The 27,888-nt window shown below is 32.8% G+C and overlaps 2 protein-coding genes across 2 annotated transcripts; one reads left to right on the forward strand and one right to left on the reverse strand.

The window, feature by feature from the left end:
* Positions 1-352: 352 nt before the first annotated feature.
* LOC132552775 (trafficking protein particle complex subunit 1-like) lies at positions 353-2,941 on the forward strand. The gene is made up of 4 exons (XM_060216964.1): positions 353-459; positions 1,050-1,120; positions 2,115-2,253; positions 2,412-2,941. The coding sequence occupies exons 1-4, from the start codon at positions 361-363 to the stop codon at positions 2,538-2,540; spliced, it is 438 nt and encodes a 145-aa protein (XP_060072947.1). The 5' UTR covers positions 353-360; the 3' UTR covers positions 2,541-2,941.
* An 8,142-nt stretch (positions 2,942-11,083) lies between these two features.
* LOC132552772 (kidney mitochondrial carrier protein 1-like) lies at positions 11,084-27,502 on the reverse strand. The gene is made up of 11 exons (XM_060216961.1): positions 27,477-27,502; positions 21,336-21,494; positions 20,305-20,452; positions 17,265-17,359; positions 16,707-16,792; positions 15,951-16,049; positions 15,566-15,690; positions 15,074-15,134; positions 13,859-13,957; positions 12,432-12,512; positions 11,084-12,137 (listed from the first exon to the last, which is right to left on the reverse strand). Exons 2-11 carry the CDS (start codon positions 21,391-21,393, stop codon positions 12,099-12,101), a joined length of 891 nt encoding a protein of 296 aa, XP_060072944.1. The 5' UTR covers positions 21,394-21,494; positions 27,477-27,502; the 3' UTR covers positions 11,084-12,098.
* Positions 27,503-27,888: the final 386 nt, after the last annotated feature.

A 27,888-nucleotide genomic window follows, 5' to 3' on the forward strand; every position in this document is an offset into this window, starting at 1 on the left:
TTATTTTATCTCCATTAGAAAACAAGTAATATAAATCAACACTAAAATGTGTAAACATAGTAATATCACGCTTCAAAACTAACCGCATACTCACACGCATGTGCAGTGAAATCAAGAAAACATTCACTTCCTGTACTGATTTATATAAATGCGCGTTGTAATTGAAGAAGAAAGAAGGGAATAAAAACAAAAGCTGAATAAACTAACAATATCACGTCTCATTAAGACGTCTTGTCATTATTACATCACTAGGATTATTTACAAATCTATTCATTCTCCTTTTTTTCTGAAAAATAGTGCGTAGTTCATTAAGATTCAAAATGTGTTGTTAGGCATTTCCGGTGTCCACCTTAAAGCAGAATGACAGTCTATAACTTCTATATTTTTGATAGAAATGGCACATGCCTACATTACGCAGAGTGGAACCGAAGGAAACAATCAGGGATGGATAAAGAAGAGGTGTATTTACACGTTTCTATTACTGATGTGACTTAATTTATCTTCCGAATTTCTAATTTGTTTGGCTTGGTTTATCCACAGGCACAGAGACATTACAATATGATAATAAATAATCCAAAATTTGTAGAAAATGAGTGGGAGCCAGTTGTATGTTATGCTAATTAAACTTGAATTTTCTCGTTCCATTTTATACTTTTCGATATTCTATTAAACATGCCACTCTGACCGATCCTACTTTAATATGCTTAGCCTAGCCATAAGACAATTGACTATTTCGAAAAACGAAATGTTTTCACATCAAAGATTGACATTTCATAATATCATAATTACGATATCTTTGTAAGACATTAATGACAGACTCAATCTTGAGCAATAGTTTGGATCATATTAAATGACAATGTATATTTGCTTTTTCAGTCTTTGCTGCATTAAATTTGAAAAAAAATTAATGAGTATAGCTGAAAGTGATTTTTTGGTAAATGGAGATTCTCTATCAAAGATATGAAGTGCATAAAATGATTCTTGGTATTTTACATTAATCTAGTTCTTAATAATTTATTGTTTTACTTGAGTACTTTTTACCATTTCAGGAGTACAAACTGATGTATGGAATGATACATTCTATCAAGTCCTTTGTGAATAGAATATCACCAACAGATTTGTATCCTTTTCTGAGGTTTGACTTCAGGTCACTGCATGCAAGTATAAAAGTAGGTTATCCCTTAAAATGAAGACAGATAAAAGGGGTATAGTGATTAATTGTTCATCTAGAACAATGTAACTTACAATTTTCAGTGATGAATAGAAAGTGACATTTGATCACAGAAGTTGATGACTTGGAGAACTGATGTGTCACCAATAAACTTTTTATGCAAGTTTATACAAGTAGTCCATCAGTTACTTCAGGTATGTATAGGCACTGGTAAGGAAAAAAAATATCAAGGAATCTAAACCAGTTCACCAGCCAGGGAACCCGAGTTCTTCATCTGCCCATTAATCTACTTGTTCAGCTCAAGGGAAATTCCAAAAGTAGGAAAAAAGTCTAGTCAAGCTCATTATAGAATTTTTGTAAGTTAGGGATAAGAGCGCTTTGTAATTTTGTCCTGAAGGAGTCCATTCAGGGGCAAAAGTTGTCACAAAAACAAAGATGATGAAACCTACCCTGGTTCTGTTGTGATTGATAACGCTTTCTAGTGATTTTTGGCACTTAAGATATTTGAGAAAAATGATTTACTTTTGTATAGAACCCTTCTTTTCTATCCTGAAGAGTCAAATTTTTTTTCCCTTTTAATTGGAGCCCCTCTTCACACAAGAATGCTCAAGACATTTTGTTTTGATTCATATGGAAAAGGATTAAAAAAAACCCCCAAAAATTCATATTCTATTTTCTCGCATGTTGGCCTCAACCTTTTGTCCTCATGAAGGGAGTTGAATGATTCATTAACATTTCCCTCAAAGAATTTATGCTCCTGTCCAAATATATGATAATATCCATGCTGCTGCTCTTGAACATTTTAAAATTGATGAATGGCACAGAAGCTCATCAGCCCTACTTTGTGTTTCTTTTTCAGAACTTGCTTTCATTATCCTAAAAGTCAGGCAGTGGTGTCTGAGAAATCCAACACTGTTTTCGTCAATCCTTAACCTTTTGTCAGAAAAGATGGGTTTCTCAATTTCAGAACAAGTCAGTATAAGCTTCATTTTTATGAGACACCAAGTGGGTTAAAGTTCATCATGAACACAGATCTGTCAGTAGGAAATATCAAAGATGTTTTACATCAGATGTACAGCAATGTAAGTATGTCTGTATAGCATGCCTGACAGAGAAAAAAATAGTGACTATGAGTTACAGAAATGTGAATTTAATATTGAGGAATGTGATATTTTCTCATGTCTGAAGGCCAAAGTTCAAATGACACTGTATAAAATTACTTAATGTCATTGTTTTTCAGATATTTGTGGAGTATGTAGTAAGAAATCCAATGTGTGCCCTGGACCAACCCATCAAAAGTGAACTTTTTGAAAGCAAAATGGATGACTTTGTTCGTGGTCTGTCTTTTTTCCCAATGCGTGTGGCGTAGTACTGAAAGGAATTGCTTACTAGGATATCTTTTCAATGTCTATAAATGTTTTGCGAGTCTTTTTGGATGTGAATCACAAGGAATGAAAGGAATGTCTGGAATGAATTTGGATGTCTACATTGGATAACATTTTGAAAGTGGTGGACCAAGGAGTTTGGAGAGCTTTACTGTCACATTGTAGGGTTCAATAGAGCGAAGATGTAGTTGAACATTCATTGCTGTTCCTGAGATTTTAGTTTTACTGTTCGATAAAAATCCTCGATCATTAGTAAAAGAAAATTTGAAGTTGTCCAAGACATCATGTTTACCTTCCAAGAAACTTGACACATGTTCAGTTAACTGTATTTATATAAAACTGTGGCTTGTAAAGTGTACATGTTGTATGGATTGGCTGTAGTAGTTACCAATTAAATTGTCAATTTTAAACTAAATTCTGTGTCTGGTTTGTATTATTGTTAGAGGCCCACATTATTTGGTAATGTGATCCTGAAGTGGATCAAGGGATTTTAATTTGGTATCTAATGCATCCTTGAACATATTATGTATATTACCACAAATTTTCCTTGAAGAATCATTTCAGCAAAGTTTGATGATAATCAAAAAGTAATTTCAGAGAAAAGGATTGAAGCTTTTACACTTTGTGACCCATTTCAGGTCTTGTCCTCTAGTAGGGTCAGCCCTTAAAGCCCTATCGTCCATTGAATGTGGATTCTGATTCTCTCGGCAAGGAAATATTTAGATTTAGTTAAAATCCATTCAACTATTTTGAAGAACTGCAAACAAGAGGGCCTGCACCAATCACTTGATGTTCAAACCTTTTTCAAAAATACATTAACATTTAACATGGTTGATGAAAGTTGGTATTTGAGAAGATCTCCCTTAAGGTTTCAATTAATTTGACCCTGATGACCTTAAATATGCATCAAGGTAATTTCTTTTTGCAAACTTTGATGGGCTTATTTCGGGAACCTATAGACCAAATATCATGATTTTAGGCATTATGCTAATTAGAAGTTGTTTGAAGGTTTTAACAAATTTGGATCCGTTGAGCTTCATCCCAGAAACCTATCTACCAAGTATCCTGATTCTAGATATTTTGCTTAATCAGAAAGAAGTTTTCGACAAATTCGATCTCTGTGATGTTAAATATGGGCCGTAGTCTTTTCTTTTCCAAAACATTATCAGGTTTCATCCCAGGAAGCTTAAAGTCAAATACATGTTACATGATTCTTAACATTTTGGTTCTTGAGAAGTTCTTTAAAGGTTTTAAAGAGTATTGTCTTAGTGACCTTGAATACGGATCAAGGACATTTCATCTTGGAAACCTTCAAGCCAAGTATCATGGTAATAGACCTTTAGTTATGGAGTTGACAAACTTGACCTCTGTGACCTTGAAATTGGATCAAAGTAATCTCTTTTTGTAAACATTGTTGAACTTCCATTCTAGTAAACCTCTTGTCAGAAATAATGTACCAGGTATTAGATATTTGGTTATTGAGAAGAAGTCATTTGAATGTTTTAACCAATTTGACCCTTTTGACCTTGACAATTTCATTTTGCAAAATTTGAAGGATTTCATCCTAGAAACCATCCAGCCAAATATCATGATTCTAGGTCTCATAGAACACAAGTTTAAAAGTTTAAAATTGGTTTCCAAAATGATAAATGTGGCAGTAAAATTAGATTTCTGCTTTGCACTAAAAACAATTTTGCTAGGATCATCAGTCAAAACCAACATACCAACTTTCCATCAACTGTAACCATCACAATTATGCTGTTATAGCCACCTTTGATAAGTGATCGACCTGAAAAATATTCCATCCAAAATATTTATTGAATGTTTCCACAAAGCTAAACTTCAGAATTCCTTTTTCAGAGTATCAAAGTACAGAATGTAAGACGAAAAAAGTTCATGATGAAGACAGATGTTCACAATAAGTCACTTAAGACTTTTATCCATGTGTATATAATTTCAAACTTAAGATACATGTATCACAAAAAACAAATCTCCTTCAAGATAGATTTATTTCTCAATATCTTCATATTATTGATAGAATAAAACATCAACAAGAGTTTGAACTTTTTAACACGTCTGATATAGCTCTGGCTGCAATCAGACATACAATGCGAGATCATTTATAAACCGAAACATACCTTAAGAATGTTACTGACCAAATTTTCATAGAACAAAGTTGGTTGGTTTTCAAAACTTTTTCAAACTTTGTCAGAAACTTGGACATTGTATATATATGTACTTTCAATAACTGTACATAACTCTGATATAAAGATAAGCCCATATTTTTCCATAGCAAGGTCAGCAGTACAAAATTATGATTTCCTTTACAATATTCAACCATACAAAAGTGAAAAATTCATCAAAACAAATTTCTCAAAACAGTTAGTATTGAAAAGCCTGAAATGAATGTCACACGGGTAATAAAATCAACAGGGTTTATATTCCACATTTTTTTCCTTTTTGTTTTGAATATTGAGTAAAGTTAAAATAATACTTGACTGATTATGACATCTACATATTTTTATGCGGGAGTTATATGAACCTGCCTACACAGAGCACCAAAGTATAACTGATCTCACCCATTCATATCTGTCTATACTTCTTCATGTCCTTCCCCTCAAATAAATGTAACATCTGGTTATAAGTGATAACAATATTTTTCACATCTTAAGTTGTTCTAGAATCTATGGTTGACGATAATTATTGAGGTAGCCACCTAAACAAGTAGATCCTTTATCAAAATGACCCAAGCTATTCACACCTAGCCAAAAAATAATGATTTACCTGGTAGTGACTGGATCAGGCTCTAATTCTAATCTAGCCTTGAATATTACATGTACCCTGACAAAAACAGCTCAGTTGAAGGCATGAGGTTTCTCCTTCGGCATTTCATAAGCAGATTTTACTGTAAGCACGGTTTTTCCCTCAATATATGACAAGGTAATGACCTTATACAAATAATACTGTAGACTGTCAGTGTGAAATGCACTTAAAGATTTTCGAGAGTTACACCGGTATCAACAGTTTTAATGCATGACTTCTATAGGAATACATATTGTGAACAAAACATCTGAATATCTTATCATGATATACTTATACATTGTAAAAGTATTGTAAATCTTGCCTTGGATCTGAAAGTTTATCTTAAAATTGCTTCTTCTGATATTCAATCTTTTCTGCTTATTGGTATTATAATTTACTGTGTATCATATTTTAGACAACTCCCCCCCCCCCTCCCTACCCCTCCCCCCCCCCCCAAAAAAAAAACTAATCCAGTAGAATTTACAGACTTTCAAAAACATAATCGCTGAAAGTGCAAAAACCCTTGAACACATATATATAAATATAAAATAATTGTACATCAATTGGTTAAAGTTGCATCTAGCGACAAAATTCTTTTAACACATAAACAAGATTTCACATAAGAAAAAAGTGTTATATTTCTTACTAAATTTGATCATGCCAACGTTACACATGAAAATACACCTAGTTTTAGTCTTCTTTTTGAGACATGTCATACATGGTCTGAGGTTAAAATTGGTTATTTGAGCTCTATAAATCCATGCTGCACTTTCTTGCAACTTCCAGGACATGTGTGCGATTATAACGTGATGTTGTAGAACACTCACACGACCATGTAATAGTTATATCACTGTTGCAGAGTGCAGTTTAATGTTAAATGGAATAATGCCTGATCAGATGTCGATCAGTCAGACTTTGATACAAAACAGTTATATTTATCTATATACCAGTCACTTAAAACTGTACTATTATGACGTATGTAAGAAAACATTGACAAGAACATATTAGATTTTTATCCTAGTTTCTGGGAAAACCATCTTACATAAAAAATTTTAAAAGGAAATAATGTGACATGTTTTTCTATAAAAATTTATCAAGTAATGAAATAATTTCCAATTTGATATATTTAGATAAAGAAAAAAAGTCTAAATAAGGGGAAACTGAAAAACAATGATTTATTTTACATTTTATTCATACATATGTGTAGTAAATAATTCCATTCAAAAATATCTACTGTGCAAATAAAAACAAGGTAATGAAATAAAATCTACATAAAAGAAAATTTCTAGTCATGTCAGCTTGGTGACTCTTTTAATAAAGATCTCTTCAGCGGCAAATTTCAAAAATTATACATTGCTTGTAGTTAAGCAAGCAATAAGGAGGACTGAATCAATATTCTTTTATCTGGTTTGTGTTTGAATGGGACATTTTGAATGTTTATATTTCTGCATTTATTGTTGTCATCATCCAACAACTGTAGATTTTATTTCAATTTTTTGATACATTGCACATGAAACGTGTAGTTACTACTATTGAGCAATAAATTGGCTTTCAACAACCTGTGTTGCATCTCAGTTTAATCATTCAAGCAATTAAAAAACAAAACAAAAAAAAACAAACAAACAAACAAAAACACCTTTTTTCTGTGCATATTAAACTCTAACTTCATTTTTGTAACGATTATACTCCAAAATTTGAATGAATGAATGAATGAACGAATGAAAATGGAAAATGCTAATAAAATGTACCAGCAAAAAATCTTTGAACACTTTCTATCTATAAACAGGTATTTGTTCTTACTCATACTTCAAAACAGTTCCGACCAAAAATCCTTGAGGTATAAATGAAAAGATTCAAAACACATGCTGGAATCTGTATTTTAGAAATGAAATCCAGATTATTTGAATATGTGCTTTAAATCTTAGTTTCTCTGCCAATAAGTGACAATCTAATGCATAGAATGATAATCTCATTCAAAGAAAAAATATTCAAGAGTCACTTTCGATATGTAATGCCTATCTAACTTAGCACCAATTCCAAAACTGGTTGTTACCTTAGAAATATCTTGAATATATTGGTTACATGCTACCTTAGAAATATCTTCCATAGATTGGTTACATGATACCTTACAAATATTTGAAATCAGAGTTATCTGTCATATATCTGTTTTACAAAGGTAATATTTATGAATTTCATGAGAGTAAGAACATGACATGACAATTTTTGAAGCCCACACTGAAAAAAAATAAATAAAAGGGTTATTTTCATTTTGAATTGCAAAAAAAATTTTTTTTAAAATGCTTAAATATTTGCACTATACTCCCAAAATTACATTGTACAAACAAAATAAACATTATTGAGTTGAGAGAGTATGCTATGGAATATGATATGTCATCTATTGATATAATAAACAACACATGAATGAAAATCAATAAAAGTCTTACAAATAATTTAATTTAGAAAACACAAGATGGAGAAAAAAGAAACGGAACCTGGGACTACACAGAACCTGGGACTGCTTCATCATGGAAACCAAAAAACAATAAACAGGAAACACTTGTAGTAATACTAACACAAAGTAACAGTGCAATTTGCAGGCTCTTATAGCCAGCATTACACATTAGAATCAATAAAGGGCTATTTGCTTGCTGTGTACATGCAATGGAACTGGTAAAAATATATACTACCCAGTACATTTTAGCTTGTGTTACTAAGATTCTTAGCCCAGACATCCAACTGTCCATTCATACACAGGTCTTAGTAATTTATTTCATACTAATATTGATTCTCGCATTGGAGTTAAAATTTCTCATTCTCAATAATATGTATTCACTCTACTGTACAAGTACTTCAATTTGAAAATATAAATGTCAGAAAAAACTAATTACTAAATGAGTATGTGGCATTCCAGATAACAAAAAAATGTCCCTACTGTGTATTCCACAGTCTTGATAAACAGATGTTACTACATAGTGTATACTCTGGTAGTTGAAATATTTGCAGGGAATTTCATTTTGCTTTATTTGGAACCATTAAAGATAATGCAAACAATTAATACCAAGCAAATATTTCAACTATTAGTGGTCAAATCATCACATGCATAAGATAATGTTTACAGACATGCTATGCTGTTTACTGCTAAAGGGGGTAGAATGTAAATATCTATAACATAACCAGTAGAAGATTTGAGTGTGATTTTTCCATGACAAGTCACCATCATTAGAGAAATGACCAGTGTGAAGCATACTAGCACTGACATAGGTAGTTTGTGAAATGGATTAGACCAACTTTTCCCCTTGTACTATAATCTTATGCACACTAAGGTCAGAAGTAGTGGTCACTGGTCATTTGTCTGAAGGTGACCATGTAGTTATTGAAATCTCACTCAAATCTACTACGGGTTGTATTATAAGAATTTTTATTCTACTGACACCATCACTATAACCAAAATTAAGAAAATGTTCCGGGGTGGGGGGTTACAGGAAATATTCCCCCCATATATTAGCCTCAATGTGTCACAAAATTAAACATCTAATACTTCCTAAGTCTTAATTTGTCATTATAAAGTAGATCAAGAAAATTTTTCTTACTGAATCGTGTTCAAAGGGGAATATTTTCCACTGTCCCCAGGTGGTAAATGCTCACATAATCATTTCAAAATAAGTATTTCCAGTTCCGTTTCACAAAACAAAAGAGTTATGAATTCAAACATCCACCCAACTAAAATTACAAATAAACTTGCTTACTGCATTTGATTTTAAAGAATTATCGTTTTTCACCTATTTAAAAAAGCTAGAATCTGGTTATTGCATGATTATGTTTTATACTGTACATCAATAAAACAAATTGCAACTAAATAACAAATATGGCAAGGGTTAAAAACCAGGAGACATTTAAAACATATCACATTCAACAATCTAATATACCCAAGAAAGGGGTAAAAACAATTTTAAGACCACGGCAAGTGAAAATATTAAAAGACTGATACTCTTTTTCATTCTGATACAAATTATGATGAGTCTGCATGGAAACTTGGCTGACTTACCAACGATGCTATAGACATGTTTACATACTTTTGTTATTTTCAAGAGGTTTAATCAATCATTGTTTTGGACGACAAGCTATAACTGCCAAAATGCTATGAAAATATCAAGCAGATAGAATGTGTTGAGGAAATTGCACTCCATTGCATAATTTCAGCAATGTTAATTTGTTTTTGTCTTTAGGTTGCCTTTAGGTTAACACAGGAAAATTTGAACTGTCAAATTTAAGTTAACTCTTGATGTATGTATAGGTAATGTTATATATAATAGTTTAAATTGTAACGTATCCCACAGTTTATAAGTACAAATTAAATTCACAACAAATATTCATATATTACCCTGGTAGTTCATACTTGCTGGAGTCCTTCTAGATATATAAAGAGATTGATACATATCAATAATAAGGACCTATATATATGAAATGTCACTTAAAACGCATCATGAATATGTGAGCATTTTCAAAAAGAGGAAAGAGGGGAGTGTTAACAGGACAAATAAGATACACTATTATTGTAGATTATGATAAACGTAGTCTTAACACCCTTGATAAAGTACAGAGTGCAGACTCAAAGACAGATGTAAAAGAAATCATATTGAAAATGAAAGGAATTGAAACAAACAGAAACAATATGTCTGAATTGACACAAAAATACTTCACTCACGTCTAATACATCTATTATCAACTATTCATTTCTGCTCTACCAAGACCGCATTTTCAAATTTACATAACTAGACAGTTATAAAAAATATCTCATTTACAATATATGTAGTAAATTATCTATAATTTAAATGAATGTTGTAACAGCAGCAACTTTCTGTAGAACCATTTTACTTTGAACAGTCGATGTAAACACAGTAGTTTACATACATGTATTAATAAAATATCAAGATATTTTCAACACCTCTGAACTCAAAGTATAAATAATGACCTCTTTGGGATCAGGAATCACAGGTGTCATGGCAACAATGAGTTGAAATAAATATACAACATACATTCAAAACAGTATCCGACAACAAAAATCTGCATATATCAACAACAGCAAAATTAACAAAACAAAAAAAAAAAAAAAAAAAAGATTATTTTTTGTTTTCAAAATGTACTATCACTCTATTTTAACATTCTGAAGACCCTATTTTACAAAGGAGACTAAATTATTAACCATCACCAAAATCTGAGACCAGCATTTCACTCACGAACACACAAATCTTTACCGTTTGATTTTCTCACATCAAAATTTAAGTCTCACTGTAAGTAAGCACTTGATTAGATTTTATCATCAAAACTGCCCAATTGAGGACTATTAACAATGAAACTCTGATAGAAGAGTTGATCAAGGTTACCATTTTCCCCATACTTATTCTGCAACAGAACCTGTTCAACAATATCCAGTAATTAACACATAACTACCATGGTTCTTTAGAAATATCAACAACTGCTATTTCAATGTCCTGTAATAAGCTGAGTTTAACAATCACAGTGTGTTAATCTGAGCATGTTACAGAATAAACAGTACACAGTATTCTATACAAAAATTCCAGATGCATAAACTGGTACCAATCCAGGGTTTAAAACTTTTAAGATACACATGTATCTAGTTTGAAATTATTTCTCAAAATGAAGATTCAACAGTTATTTTATTCAATTTCAATCATATCTGCTTAACATTTTTTATGACCACATATATTACAATCAACTCAGTTTTAAGAATAAAACAAATTACTGATTCAGAAGTTAAAAAATATTAATAATTTCATTTCAAAAAATCTCCTGCTTAGGAAGAAAATTCTACAGTGAAAATGACCATATTCATGAAAATAAACTTGAGGCCTTCATCCAAATCCTAGGACATGACAGGTATGGATGCATAAAGCAGCTTTGATTCTGGTGTGAGAAGGATCAAAGGTACCAAGCAAATTTGTGATACTGCATGAAGAATCCATTAATTTAACAAAAAATAACCCACTTGTTACAATTTCAGCTTTAGTGAAAATTTAAGCAAGAATAAGGCATTAAATGGATCGTGCTTGCTTACATAGCAAAACATAAGCAAAACATCAAAAATTTTTAACTGACAAATTTTCAGAAGCATACCAGTGGATAAGAAATTTATCTTCACTACAAACTATTTCATAAAACAAACGCCATGCTGTTGATGAAGACTGTAGGACCACAAACTTAAATACAGAGATCTTAGTCTGTTGTCTGATGTATGGTGCATGTAGTTAATGCATTTCAGTGGATATGGTTCCTCCTGATGTAAAGTTTGCCATGACACATACTTACAGATCTTGTCAATATGACACCTGTTTTGACCCATGTGATTATGCATTTCCATGTACATGTGAGACGACACAAACAAATGGATCATGTCAAACTGAAACCTGCTGTGATCCATGCGATTATGCATGTCAAAGTACGTGTGAGATGACATAAACAGATGGATCATATCAAACTGACACCTGTTTTGACCAATGTGTTTATGCATGTCAATGGACATGTCATGATCACACATAGATTATTATGCTGATCAAGTTACAGTACCATATTGTCATCAGGATGTTGCTGTTGCCGACACATGACATACTACACATCATTGACACACGTATGTAAAAGTTGACAGATGTAGAGGATGATCACAGACAAATTTTGGAAGAATATCAGAAGAATCTGCTGTCGCGATTCAGCATACTGTTTTGTCAATAAATTTTCTTCATTTGTTCAAAAGTTATAAAAAACTGAAACTTAGGTTAAGGAAAGCAAATTGATTCTGTTCATTAACACAAAAGTAAGTATATTATGGGAGGTTGATCGAACATTCAACTTTTTTTTTTTTCTGATTTTGTTCTTAATATTGGGTAAAAAATTCAAATTTAGGACAGTTATAAAATAGAACCCAGATCCCAAGCAAAAATACCTGTAGATCTTATGTGATTCAAAACTGGAAAAACTTGAGTTAATCTAAATGAGTTGATAGAATCAGGATGGCAGTCTATCCCAATGAAGGGATGAGAGTTACTTGTAAAGGATACAATTACATTCCACGGTCCCAGCCGGAACCAATTTGGTATAAATCCTTTGTAGAGTGCCATAAATCCTTCATTTCTCACCGTCTATAAAAAAAAAAGAGTACCAGTATTAAACAATTCATATAAGGTACAACATTTTCACCAATGAAAAGATGACAAGAATGCAAACAATCCTTTTCGAGCCATCATCCAAGCATCTGCCATTTTTTTTACATCTAATATAAATTGTAATGGTGACCTTGACCTTGGTAAACTTAAGCAAGGTTTGGGAGAATATTATTGGGGTCCCAAATTGCAAACATGAATTTATGAACTTTCCAATTACAAATAAATCTTAATATATATGTGGTTAAAACTGAATATCAGTTAAATTATGATAATTTACAGAAGAGGAGCAAAGGGCCTGCATGCATCCTTTTGTTTAGAGTCTACAAGAGAGGTATTTCTGGCCTTTAGACATACCTTTGTCAGACAATCTATAAGAGATACAGTGAGCATGCATACATACCAGTGTTAAGACAGTCTACAGAAGATTTATAGTGAGCCTGTATACATACCTGTGCTAGACAGTCTATAGAAGAGGTACAGTGGGGCTATATATATGTCTATGTAAAAGTCTATATAGAAAAGGTACAGTGGGCCTGTATACATATTCTTGATAAAAAGCCTATAGAAAAGCTAACGGGCCTCTATACCTGTGTTAGACAGTCTATAGAAGAGGTGACAGTCTATAGAAGAGGTACAGTGGGCCTGTATACATATTCTTGATAAAAAGCCTATAGAAAAGCTAACGGGCCTCTATACCTGTGTTAGACAGTCTATAGAAGAGGTGACAGTCTATAGAAGAGGTACATTGGGGCTATATATATGTCTATGTAAAAGTCTATATAGAAAAGGTACAGTGGGCCTGTATACATGTTCTTGATAAACAGCCTATAGAAAAGCTAACGGGCCTCTATACCTGTGTTAGACAGTCTATAGAAGAGGTGACAGTCTATAGAAGAGGTACATTGGGGCTATATATATGTCTATGTAAAAGTCTATATAGAAAAGGTACAGTCGGCCTGTATACATGTTCTTCATAAACAGCCTATAGAAAAGCTAAAGGGCCTCTATACCTGTGTTAGACAGTCTATAGAAGAGGTGACAGTCTATAGAAGAGGTACATTGGGGCTATATATATGTCTGTAAAAGTCTATATAGAAAAGGTACTGTGGGCCTGTATACATGTTCTTCATAAACAGCCTATAGAAAAGCTAACGGGCCTCTATACCTGTGTTAGACAGTCTAGAGAAGAAGTGACAGTCTATAGAAGAGGTACATTGGGGCTATATATATGCCTATGTAAAAGTCTATATAGAAAAGGTACAGTGGGCCTGTATACATGTTCTTGATAAACAGCCTATAGTAAAGCTAACGGGCCTCTATACCTGTGTTAGACAGTCTATAGAAGAGGTGTATATGGTTTGGACAGCAGCAGCCTCTCCTACCACTGTGCTCTTCAAGGCTTTCTGGTTCATCATGCGTGTCTGAAAGTAAGAATGACTTCTTGAGCTGATCGGAGATAATACTGGATACATTTAATATACATATAATGGTAATTTGGTAAGCAGACAACACAGCTAACAACATTTTTTTTTCTATATGAAGTATCATCCATATGTTATAAAAACTTATTTTATAGTAATTTTTGTAAATTTGCTTCGATCACAAAATTCCCAATTGGTTTACATTATATATGTTGCTTCTTGATTAGCAATGTTTGGGGAAAGCTAATGCAGGAGAAATGAAATTACTTTTAGATATTTAACATTTTGTCCATCACAAATTTGGCATACATTAAAGTCTCAGTCTCATTCCTTTCAAGAAAACTACATAAGTTTGGAAAAAAATTGTTTCTTAGTTGTGATAAAGTTAGATCTTATATAGATAAGATTTATAAAGCAGTATTTGTGTCATTTCTTTGATGAATTGTTCTCAGGACTGTGTCAGTAGATGGACATAATGAAGAACTGACATATGACTGAGTTGAATTCTTATGAAAAGAATATAACCTGAATTCAAGCACTATTCTTCAGTTTTTACATCACATAGCAATTAATGTGTACAGGTCTATTTGTAATGATAAGTATACATAGTTAGCTGTGTATGTTTATGATTAAGATACATAGCCTGTAAAGCACTTCCATTGTTAAGTACACAAAAAATTGTGTAACAAATTAGATCAAAAATATTTTACAAGTATTTTCAGAAGCAATTCCAAAAATAAAAAAGGCAAGTACTGGTTATGTGTATTATATATAGATATGATTTTGGCAGATCAAATGTCACAGCTGGGGAAACCCTTCTCAAAAGCATTCTTGGATAATGTAAGAATGGATACACAACAACATTACCTATACTTTATATAACTTCAGTCAAGGCCAAAGCAATTTCCACAAGAAATTGAATTCCAAAGGCTTTACCTCAGGTGAATAAAAACATGAAAGAATGAAATTACTTCTCATTGTAAATATCTTATTTTTAAATTAGAAGTCACAGAATTTGTGGAAACGATTAAGATTTCAATTAAATCTCACTTCAATAGGAATTTCGATAGGAAATGCTTGGAATAAGAGAAAATTTCGGGAATTTGGAAAAATTACCTTTACAACGTCAATGGGATTAGATGTTACGGCTCCTGCTAGACCTGCTATAACACTGGCTCTGTGGACACAAAATGTATATTTAGTGTAACAAGTGATGAAGTAAAGAAAATAATAATAATGAATAAAAGAAATAAAATAAAAAGAAAAATAATAATTGTCATTTTCATTTTTTCACAGCTAAAAGAAATCAATATTTATTACTGGATGATTTATTGATACGGCTTTTACTTATATCTAATATTTATTTTCAATTCTGATGTCCATTCATAAATCTTTTGAAGAGGAGCTCTTGAAACCTGCATTTCATAGAATTTCAGCACCTCAGATCAATTCCAACAGATATATGCAATTTGCAGTGGTTATCACATCATTTCATAAGTATGTTTTTTTTATACAAACTTTTGGTGTTCATTCATGAATTCATTATGAGGGTTTGCTTTCAAACAATAAGGCGAGACAACAAGAATATTGGAGATAGCAGACACTTACATAAAATGAGTAAATATAGTATCTCCTAGTAGACCATGGTTTATGATGTATCTCTTGCTTGTATCATAGACAGGAAGTTCAACACCAGCTACAACAGCTGCTCGTTGTGACGTCGGAACGACACCCTGTTATGGTGGGAAAAGACAATGATTTCAAAATATGGAATTAATTGATTGTATAGACAGTTATGAACTAGCAATTGAATGTAATTAAATGTTTTCCATTGTCCAATAGAAAATCTAAATATTATTTTTATTGTTTCCTTGTTTTTTTTTTATTGTTTGTTTGTTTGTACAGGCATAACAATGCTCTCATCAAAAGAAAATAGGTAAGTGTATATTCTAATTGTTGTTGCTGATAAAGCAACTCATATGTTCTTACTTACACGCCATAAACCTTTCCTTCCTTCCGTTCTATAGATATTCATGAAAGCCCTCGGCATTGTAGTTTTTATTTCCTGACTGCTGTTAGCTTGCATTCTCACCTGTAACATTATACATGTATGTAACCCTGGTAAAAACTATCCACAATTTCTAGAACTTTTCTATAGCTCAATAGCGTGAACAGAAAATTAGTAAGGTAGAGGTCCCATGTTCAAATCTTAACAGACATTACCATAAAAATTTCCTGTTTGACACACAAAACTTTGTTATTGGAGTGCTTAAACTATATACTCATGAAACTAATTTAGATGGAACTTCTTAACAAGTTTACAAACATTTACAGTCCCCCTCCCCCCAAATAATCAAATAACCTGTCTTGTATGAAATATACATAATGTTTAAGGTACATTATATTTTGCTCTAATACAGGATGTGTACAAATTATAATTCAATTTGAAAAGGTTTGAAAAACTGTATCCAAGTTAAGTATTACAAATCTCTATTTGTGTTCTGATTTGATCTGGAGACCTAACTATAAACCAGATTTTGGTGGTATAGCACTAAAGCTTTTTGAGGTTATAAGGTAAATGATTTATCTTATTGTCAACGTGGAAATTTGAGAAAAACCTTTAGAGTTTTCTGAGAAAAACCAATAACACTAAATGTTTACTATTAAAACAAAATACCTAATAAGTTTACAATGTATACTAGTTCTGATATCCTTGATGATGGTCGCCAGTTTTTATAACTGGACTTACCTTGAGAACATCCGTGGGGTTGGCCACTGCGCTAGACACCACTCCCGCCACAATCCCACAAAACATATTGACCATGAGGGTCTCATCTGAAATCAGATTTAAAGGTCAATCAAAGGTCATACATGTCATAATTAAGCAGTAATTTCTGTAGGATTGTCCAGAGCATCATTTCCAATTCCAAAGAAATAAAATGGGTTCTGAAATGAGTTCCCAAATTGCTGTTAAGTAGTTTTACTACGTAATACAGATACGATGAATCATGACAATTTGACAGCAAATCTCTAATTTTTACAAACTCTCATTAAACAATAGTTAACTGTATGTTTCTTTTTTTACAAATGCCCATTCCATGATATTTACTTTTAGGATTTTTTACAAGAGCCCATTAAGCAATATTTACTTTTAGGGTTTTTACTAGAGCCCATTAAGCAATATTTACTTTTAGGGTTTTTACTAGAGCCCATTAAGCAATATTTACTTTTAGGGTTTTTACTAGAGCCCATTATGCGATATTTACTTTTAGGTTTTTTTTACAATCACCCATGATGTTATACTTACCTTTAGGGTTTTTTACAATCACTCGTTTAAGTGAGTGATATATGCCTATCTTGATTGTCCCATAGGTAGCTTGCCTCAGTAATGCTGGTGCAATTCTGAAACCAAATAAATAGTAACATTTACAATCAAAAGTAGACCCTAGATGAATATTGACACTTCCTATCTTATTAATGACATTCATTTATTATACAAATGAATAATCTTTTTTGTTAATTCATTTTATTTCACATTAAAACAGCTGCTACTTTGACAATATTTACAACAGGTGTAGGTAGGGATAATTGGATAACAGCTGTGCGTCTGAAGATATCAGCAAACTTCAATAGAGTAATGATTTAAAGCACATAAGTTACACAGTACAGTAATACCAATGGCATTGCCTAGCAACTGCCACATCATTAGAAATGTTTACCCAGACATAAATATCCATATTGTTGTATAGTAATTTCAACATGAATCCCTATCTCTGTTTGCACATTTCTTTTGTGTCTTGGTGATATCCTACAAACTTTGTATAATGTAGAATTCCCTGTCTGTGTGGTATCCTACTAACTATATGTTTGATGTAGAATTCCCTGTCTGTGTAATATCCTACTAACTGTATGCTTGATGTAGAATTCCCGGTCTGTGTGGTATCCTACTAACTATAGGTTTGATGTAGAATTCCCTGTCTGTGTGGTATCCTACTAACTGTATGTATAATGTAGAATTCCCTGTCTGTGTGGTATCCTACTAACTATATGTTTGATGTAGAATTCCCTGTCTGTGTGGTATCCTACTAACTATATGTTTGATGTAGAATTCCCTGTCTGTGTGGTATCCTACTAACTATATGTTTGATGTAGAATTCCCTGTCTGTGTGGTATCCTACTAACTGTATGTATGATGTAGAATTCCCGGTCTGTGTGGTATCCTACTAACTATAGGTTTGATGTAGAATTCCCTGTCCTTGTGGTATCCTTCTAACTATAGGTTTATAGGTATGTTTGATGTAGAATTCCCTGTGTGTCTACTAACTATATGTTTGATGTAGAATTCCCTGTCTGTGTGGTATCCTACTAACTATATGTTTGATGTAGAATTCCCTGTCTGTGTGGTATCCTACTAACTATATGCTTGATGTAGTTTTCCCTGTCTGTGTGGTATCCTACTAACTATATGTTTGATGTAGAATTCCCTGTCTTTGTGGTATTGTAGTAAGTGTATGAATAATGTAGAATATTTTTCCACTTACTTCTAAATTATTCACTGAACAATGAATGCTACATCAATTTCTAGTAAAGTCCGATAGCAATAACTAATGACATATTTTTTTCACATTTTTTAACAATATTTCAATAAATGTTCTTTTAAGATTTCTATAAAAGCAGTTTTATAAAGTATGACACTATCTTTTGCTTCCAATTGTGATAAATTATCTGTGTGTGTGTACCCGACTATAACATATAAGCAGAGTCACCGGACCAGATGACATTCCCTAGGTACTTTATTACAGCAGGGTTGAGATAGAAAACTGTTTTGTATATTAAGGTAAGCCAATATTTTATATACACAATGACATCATGCATTACAAAGTCCTGAGGTATACCAAGGCAAACACAAACTGGACTGAAAATATCACCTCTTTATAGCTATACCATGGGTTATGTATACTGTATGAGGTTCCCTTATACCGTGGGTTATTTTATATAAGGTATCTAATTCAGGGTCATATCTCAATCATTTTAGAGTCAACCCTGTCTAAAGAACAGCCATCGGATAAAGCAAAATGCTCCGTTGTGGAGATGTGTCCTTAGTATAGAGATTGGATGATTCATTTCAGGGAGTAAATTTCCTCATATCAGCAGGACAAATGCTCATCATTGCCAATAAAACAGAATATACCCATTCTATTTATCATTTTTACTTTTTAAATTCTTTAAATTAAAATACCAAACATTTCATCTGACTAATTGAAAAAAAAGTCATCAAATTTTCGTAACACCTTCAAATAAATATGATTATGCTTATTTTCTCTCGATGATAAGATTGTGTCCTATCACAATTAAATATTTCATCATGCTTCACTGGCCTTCGTGTTGCTCTACTGAGAAGTGTTTGATGTTGCCGAGCACCCATAAGGTACCACTTACACATGGTGACTACTCTGCCAGATCCTTGGAAATAATATGCCCTAAATCTATATCATAGGTAAAATTAGTGATTTTATCTAATTAGGTGATGAATTGGACTCTACGTTAACACAAGTAAATTTAACTATTTAATCTGTTGTAAGAAAAATGTCCTTTAATATTTTGAAGTGAAGCTATTTTCACTTATCAAGTTTTTATTGAGATTTGTTTGTCGTTTCAACAGATAACTTTGAATGCATTGAGCCAGGAACAGGAACCAACTCATGGCGAATTGACAAACTTCTCTACAGGAAGTATCTACTTTTCAGAAACAAAAAAACATATTTCAGACTGCAAAACCTCATTTAGTTGAGTATAACCATTAAAATACATTGAAGTACTTGGAATTATCAGCATAATGATATTGTCTCCTATAAAAGAGAGTCCATTCCAGCAGGTTTGACTGAACACATCTGTACTTACAGATTAACCTTTAACAACATCATCCCCAAACACGAGATTTTCCTCAGCTGATATCTCCTTGAAAATATCCTGTATGAAAATTCCTCAAGGAATTTCAGGACATCCTAGCCAATGACTTCCTCCTGTTCCTTGAGAAAATTTTATACAAGCCGTTTTTGAGGAGATATCAGCCGAGGAAAATCTCGACTTGAGGAAATCTCAAGTTGAGATGTTTTATACAAGTGGGGCCAGATGTCCTTTCATCATTACAATGGAAAAGCTTTCTTTTCATTAAAGTAGATTAAAAATCTTTTTACCCTTGCAGAAGTGTTTCTCTAGATTCACTTCATCCCCTCCAAATCAGGCTACCTAAATTCTTCTGTCATAACTTGCTGTATTGTAAAAGTGGCCTTTTTCCAGCAGCAAAAAAGAACTAATACAAGAACACATAAGGTATAAAATCTCACCCGGAGTAGAGAGCCCTGCTGCCTTCCTCTCTGGCTATTCTATATAAGCCATGTACCATACCACGGTAACGCAGCTCGCGGTTGTGAACATCTATTTTTTGTCCTTGGACCTGTAATCGTGTCTTGGTGGTATCAGCTGGGAAAGTCCCTGAAGTTTATAGATAATATTTAAAATGACACTGCAACATATCTACTTCTTACAAACTTTGTATTTACCAGTTTATCTTTAATATTATAGATATTACTGTAAAATAATACATCTTTGTGAGGGAGTTATTTTCATATATTGCAGGAGTACTCTAATCCATCTGACTCATATTTCCACTGACTATTAAAACAAGTATAAAAAGATTTATTGAGCTACATTTATCCCTAAAATTAAGTGGAAAAAGCATTTGTTGGAAATGAGGACCATGGAAACATATGGTTTTGCAGTAACAATTTCATAAATTCATTTCAGATATGCTTTGCATATATTTGATAACATGTTAGTTTATAATAGCAGACAGTCTTGCAATATTATATCCTATAATTATAAATTGTTGAGTATGATATTTAACAAAACAAACTTTACATAATTATTCTACATTCTATGAGATGTGAATGCCCTTATATGCAAACCAGAACAAGATCAGGTATAGAACTTTCAGAGCTTGACTCATCAGGATGAGATGAGACAGGCATATATAGGAAACTCTATATATATATATCAATGACAGGGGCATAACAAGGCTTTAAAGTTACAAAAAATAAATAGCTTTGATGGAAGTTACAGATGAATGATCACAATTGCTATTGTATCAACGACTGATCAAATGATAAAGGTATCAAATTCAGGAATATCTCAATTAAAACAATATTGGACAATTGATTCTTTTACCCTGGACAAATACATCCATGTTTTTACAGACAGGAGATTTCCTTTCCTGGGGTTGAGATCCACTTATCTCAATTTCCAACGTACACTAGTGAAAGATTCTATTAGTCTCAAATTGGACCAAAATAGAAATTTCTCTTTAAATAAAACTTACCCAGCTCAGCAGTCATTGATGCCAGTCCCCCATATAGAAAGGCTCGCCAATCAGTCATTTATGGAGGGGGGGCTGGCGAGTTACTGCGACGAAAAATCAGACGCTGTTTCCTACAACAGCGTTTCTTTATTCAGCTTGATGACTGATGAAATCAAAGGCCTGTAAATGTAAAAATGTGATAAAAAATTGATTCTAATAAATACAACTTGTTGCTTTAAAGCAATGACTAAAAGGTGTGTTTGGAAAGTGGTCACAGATCATTGCTATGCAAAAACATTTCTTTTGAGTATTTTATATGATAATAATTTTATAACTCAACCTATTGAAATTGAGATTTGGGGAAACCATACTGTATTTATCTTGCAAAAAAATCTACCTGACACCTTGTTTCTCATATATTCTGAGCAGGAGATAGCTTATTAATTCCAGAGACCAATACCTTACTTCAGACTTGAATTCAGGGGGTGGGGTTATTACAGGACATTAAAAAGAGTATGGGTAGGCTTATTAGCAGACATGGACTTTTTGTCATATAAATATGGTATCTAATCTACAACATGTGATGATTGATACCCATTTCAGATCTAAAAAAATAATAAAATTTGACATGTCTCAATAAATGATATTACAAAATTAGATATTACTACCTATCAAAATCCAAGATGACAGCTGCCAGCTACCACCCATTTTGTCTTCTGATCGGTCTCAATATTTTATTATACATGAGCAGTTTGCTACCTTGGGAAACCTTTTCATAAAATCGGAGAATCCAACTTTTCCAAGGAGATGCAACAACAAACTACTAAAAAATATCAAAATCCAAGATGGCCAACTTTTCAACAACTTTATTCTGTTTTTCTTTCAGTTTTGAAATGAAACAGGCTTATCAAAATAAAATCAGGAAACCCACAATGTACAGAATTTGAGAAATATCAATCAAGTGCATTCTGGGAATTGCCTTAATCAATTTCATTTTATCATGACTGTCAAAATCTAAGACGGCCACCTTTTTTTTTTTCAAAATCAGCCTCCAAGTTCAACAGACACAGATAGGTAAGGTCCAAAGGAAACTTACAAACTCAGCATGAGAATGACCTACCTCAAACATTTGGAGATATAGAAAGTACATAATTTGTTACAAGAACAGACATATGAACTGACCATGGGTGATTTAATCAGGCAACCATCTGATGATGGCAGACTAATAAAATGGAAACATTAGATAACCTTATGAAATATTAATGTGCACAAAAAGAAAAAAAATATTACATTGCTACAGGTAAAGTACACCGTAGTAGGAGCAACAGTGCAGCAGGTGCACAATGAATGTCTGAGATGTCTATACAAATGATATAAATATAAATGTAAGTAAAATACCTGGGATACTATCTAGGTTTGCTAGAAAGCTCAATACATTTGATTGAATCACATATTCAGCACTTCCCTGTACCTTCTTCAAGATCAACTTTACTGATAGCCCACAATAATTTCAATTCACTTATTAAAAAAATGAAAATTGGTAATCACACAATTTTCATCACAGTTCCTTATACAAAATTTCCACTATTTTCACTTTGTATAAAATGAACGTATCAGTAACTAATGCTCCAGTGAGTTTCATAAAGGTTAAATATATATCTCACAATTGAAGTCTGTATAAGCTTTTTAAAAATCTTAACACCATTAAAGTAATACGAAAACACTCTAAATTTAGCCACAGCTATGAATTTGTGACATCACAGTATCATTCTTTAGTAGTGTGAACTGCCAGTGATGATAGTAAAGAAAGGTGTGTATGGAAAATTTCGAGTTGATTTGTAGCTACAAAATTAAAGTCCTGCACACCAAGCTGGTAAATCCTTAAAATAAATTATAGTTAAATCATGATATAACTTGTGCCTGACAGATCACTCAGATGTCTTTAGACTCACATTTTTAGATATATTATGATAATGTCTATATTTTATGTCTGACAGATCACTCATGTGTCTATAGAGTCAGTTATAGGTATATCATGATAATGTCTATATTTTATGTCTGACAGATCACTCATGTGTCTATAGAGTCAGTTATAGGTATATCATGTTAATGTCTATATATCATGTCTGACAGATCACTCATGTGTCTATAGAGTCAGTTATAGGTATATCATGATAATGTCTATATTTTATGTCTGACAGATCACTCATGTGTCTATAGAGTCAGTTATAGGTATATCATGATAATGTCTATATTTTATGTCTGACAGATCACTCATGTGTCTATAGAGTCAGTTATAGGTATATCATGTTAATGTCTATATATCATGTCTGACAGATCACTCATGTGTCTATAGAGTCAGTTATAGGTATATCATGACAATGTCTATATTTTATGTAGAGTCAGTTATAGTATATCATGACTCTATATTTTATGTGTCTAGGTGTCTATAGAGTCAGTTATAGGTATATCATGACAATGTCTATATTTTATGTCTGACAGATCACTCATGTGTCTATAGAGTCAGTTATAGGTATATCATGACAATGTCTATATTTTATGTCTGACAGATCACTCAGGTGTCTATAGAGTCAGTTATAGGTATATCATGACAATGTCTATATTTTATGTCTGACAGATCACTCATGTGTCTATAGAGTCAGTTATAGGTATATCATGATAATTTCTATAACCATGTCTAGCTCCATCCATTCCTTCTCAAGAAATTACAATACTAAACTTTCATAGTCAAAATCCAAGATGGCCACCTGTCAGCCATATTATTTTTCTGATCAGCCCAAAAATCAAAAGTGCAAAACAGCTAAGGACAACTGGGCACCAACAAATGAAAATTGAGGAAGAGCCATCTTGTACTTCTCAAAAAATTTCCTCAACAAATTTTATTTTTAAAAACCAAGATGTTTGCCTTCCAGCCATTTTGTATAGGTGTGTTCATAGAATATATGATAAATTTTATCCAGTACTTCATGGAAATAGCCATAACTAACTTCATTGTCAAAATCAGAAGATTGTCACCTGTCAGACATATTGTTTTTCTGATCAATCTAAAAATCAACATCAATTAGGGAAAAAGGGAACATACATATGAAATATTAGAAAGATCCATCCAGTACTTATCAAGACATAGCGATAACAGTCTTTTATGGGCAAAATCTGAGATGGTTGCCTGTTGGTCACCTTGTATTTTTTCATCTGTTCCAATATGAACTATGCAAAACTTGGGACCAAAGCAAACCAACAAATGAAATTTGATAACGATCCATTCAGTGCTTCTTAAGAAATAATGAAAATAGAAAATGATTAAATATGCACAGATAACAAATGATATCACTAGGCTTAGATAAAAATATTGTTTGTTTGGTATTGGCCTATAGAACAAAATTCCAATCCAATGAACAAGCGTATGCTGAATGCTTGAATACAATGTTTTTGTTATTGTCAATGTTGTTTCCAGGATCTATAGACTTTACTCCAGAATCTTGCATACTAATGTTTTCTATTGTGATGTTATATGAACATCTGTGTCTTATTATCCCACTCACTGGATCAAATGAATGACTTTGAATTGATTGCTGGGCTAAACATAATACAATATTGACCAAGTTTTTTCCCTTTTCTTCTGATAATATTAAAATATTTTCTTTACCTACCAATCGAAATTCTCAAAGGATAGGTCTTTCAATGCTAAACAGAGCAGGGCTCTCACACCCCATTTTGGGACTGGGGCCCGGGGCCCTTAGAATTGGGAAAAATAACATTGTTTTCCTTAGAATTGGGTAAACTTAGGGTCTAAATTGGGAAAAAAAGATACTATTTTGCATTGGGAATGGGGCCGATATACAGCCCCAAATCTGGCAGATCGAGAGCCCTGCAGAGAATATCTTAAGGATCTGGGATGGCCTTAACTAGTCCATCACCTGATGATGGTAGGCTAAAAATCTTAAATTTATGTAGAATTCTGATAAAATAGCTCTAATAAATGTATGTAATAATCGATACAACCAATACCGTCAATCAACTCTTAATATTACATATCATATTCATTAACTGGCCTCCTTAAATACAAGACTAGCCATCTAACAATAAGTAGAATTCTGTAGAAGGAATGCTGTTCACATTGTACAATATCATATAAACTGATCATATCCAACAGTACAAATCACAAACCACATGTTAATGTACTAACACACAGCCACTCATACTTATAAATAATTTGTCTGGTATGTAGTAGATTTAAATCAGTCTGTACTGATGACATATCAACAAAACCTGTACTATTGCTGGATATCATAGGTAGCATACAAAATTTAAGGGTGATCAATGTCATTTTACTTCCAGACTAGGCCTGACTGTGTGACATCAACATGCACAACAACTTGGTAGTATAAAAGAATGTCAGCAGTTCCTTCAAGCGTGTAAAGCCTCTTCATACTTTCTATAGATCAACAAAAAAGTATATTCCTTATCATTATAATGACATCAATACCTGGCAGAAAGAGCTTTATCCTCTTAAACTGTAACTTCACGATTTGTCCTCCACAAACATACAATTTGACACAAGACAATTGCTATGTTTCAAACACATCTTCCTGATTGATGTCCTGAAAAGAGTATATAGCTCTACTCACTAGTCTGAGTGTAGAATAATTTGAAGGGTAAAACAGGTATTCACATTTCAACTTTTGAGGACCCAAGTTCTGATACAATGTATAAAACAGGTTGATACCTTAGGTGATCAAAGGTTTCTCCATAACTCTGAATTCTTTTTACGACATACTGATAATTGTCATTCATGTTTCAAGTACTAGTATGAAATGCTAGGTCCATAGCTGGTAATCAAGGCACTCATTTATATATGTTGTTGTTCAACAGAATGACCAATGGTTACATTTTTCAATTCCATCCTCCTATAATGAGCCCTCCTCTTGACTTTGGATCAGAGGTAATGTGTTTGTCTGATGCCAAATGCAAGCTGGACAAATATGTTAAGATTGTTTTAGCGATATTTCCTGGACCTTTAGATGGTCACCAAAAAAAAGAATGCATGAAAATATCTCTACTTTAAATGGCACAATTAGGATCAAAACTGGAAATTCAAGATCTGGCTAGTGTGCTTCCAAGTTTCCTCTGTCTCCAAGAACAGTTGTTTTGACATTTTGATGGAATAATGTCCGGTTATAAAATTGTTTAATAAGAGAAATTAAAAGAAACTTAGAGTTGCATATTTGCAAGCTGAAAAAGAGTACTCCTTTAATACACTTTTTGAATTTATACTAAAGCAGACTGATGGCCACACCAGACATAAAAATGTCTGCGTTAGAATATCTGGTATAGGAACCAGAAGCAGTACACAGTCTTACTTTTTCTAATATTTTGTAATTGCCTATCACCATAACTGGGGACCAAATGCATATGATGTGATAAGCAATTAGGCATTTGCCTTATAATTTGTACATTTCTATTTTCCATTGTGTTTCTACTTTAGATGGAATGATTAAAAAATGTGTTGGTTATATAATGTACATGCAGAGGTTGAGAAAAACAAGTTGGGAGAATTCAGGTTACCACATCTCGACTACTGGGAATTTCTCTTTGGACAGTCTTTATAATATTATCTGCTTACGTGGGAAAGATAGTTCTAAAGGGAAGTTCAATACCTAACACCGGCTCGAATGTTAACATCATCCTAGTCGTTCATGATCACTGATGCATTGCAGTCAATCACCATATCAATGTAACTTATGAGAGAAATATCCCTTCAACCTGTGCCAATGTTCACATCGTTTTGACATTGACATCAGTTGTATCCTATTGTAAACGTGAAATATCACGATACGAGACAACCTTTAAAGGCATATGATCTGACTCATATATAACGCTTCTCTTTATCTGGTAAATAGATGTGGATATCACCAGCATCAATACAGACACAGCTACACTTCGCACAACCGTCTTCAATGTAGTACACGTGTGAACGTAATGCTGTCTCCATGAGCGAAGCCGGTCTTTACTTAAAATAACAACGATGATAAATTGTTTGGAAGAGAGACAATGACTTCCCCATACATCACAGAAGACAATCTTATTCATGAAAAGAGTGTCATCGGTCGAAATAAAGATTAAACATGTGGCTTTACTCACCTCAAAGCGAAAACACTTATGGACATCCGACATGTAAACTGGTTGACCTCAACAGTAAGTGGGTCGCGAGTATTTCCGGAAGTGACCTTCATGCGCCCTCTGGAGGAAGGAAAACATTGATTGATTCGCGCTTTTTCTGCGCGTCGTTGATCACGTTGAAAAAAAGTTACGGTATTTCAGGAGGTTGGAAAAGTCACAGATTAATTACATAAACATTATATTGGCTTGTCCATCATACTAAAGATGACTTGTTCATGATATCAAAATTTCAATTTTACGTTGGTGTATATATGATAAACAATGCACCATTAGTTTTATCAGGGACGTATATATCAATATATATATCAAAATTTGGACCACTTATATCAGGGACGTACCTGCTTATATCTACCTACAGCTAAATTCACCAATG

The sequence above is a fragment of the Ylistrum balloti genome, unplaced genomic scaffold (genome assembly GCF_031769215.1).
Source record: "Ylistrum balloti isolate Yb309-2 unplaced genomic scaffold, AGI_CSIRO_Ybal_v1 Utg370278, whole genome shotgun sequence".
In the NCBI taxonomy this organism is placed as follows: domain Eukaryota; kingdom Metazoa; phylum Mollusca; class Bivalvia; order Pectinida; family Pectinidae; genus Ylistrum; species Ylistrum balloti.

Coding starts and splice junctions, on each gene's coding strand:
- LOC132552775 (XM_060216964.1), top strand. CDS start 361: ATGACAGTCTATAACTTCTATATTTTTGATAGAAATGGCACATGCCTA. Junction 1,121..2,114: donor AGAATATCACCAACAGATTT/GTATCCTTTTCT, acceptor ACCTTTTGTCAG/AAAAGATGGGTTTCTCAATT. Junction 2,254..2,411: donor TACATCAGATGTACAGCAAT/GTAAGTATGTCT, acceptor ATTGTTTTTCAG/ATATTTGTGGAGTATGTAGT.
- LOC132552772 (XM_060216961.1), bottom strand. CDS start 21,393: ATGACTGATTGGCGAGCCTTTCTATATGGGGGACTGGCATCAATGACT. Junction 16,050..16,706: donor ACCCCACGGATGTTCTCAAG/GTAAGTCCAGTT, acceptor ATAATGTTACAG/GTGAGAATGCAAGCTAACAG. Junction 12,513..13,858: donor CTATAGACTGTCTAACACAG/GTATAGAGGCCC, acceptor TTTTTTTTATAG/ACGGTGAGAAATGAAGGATT.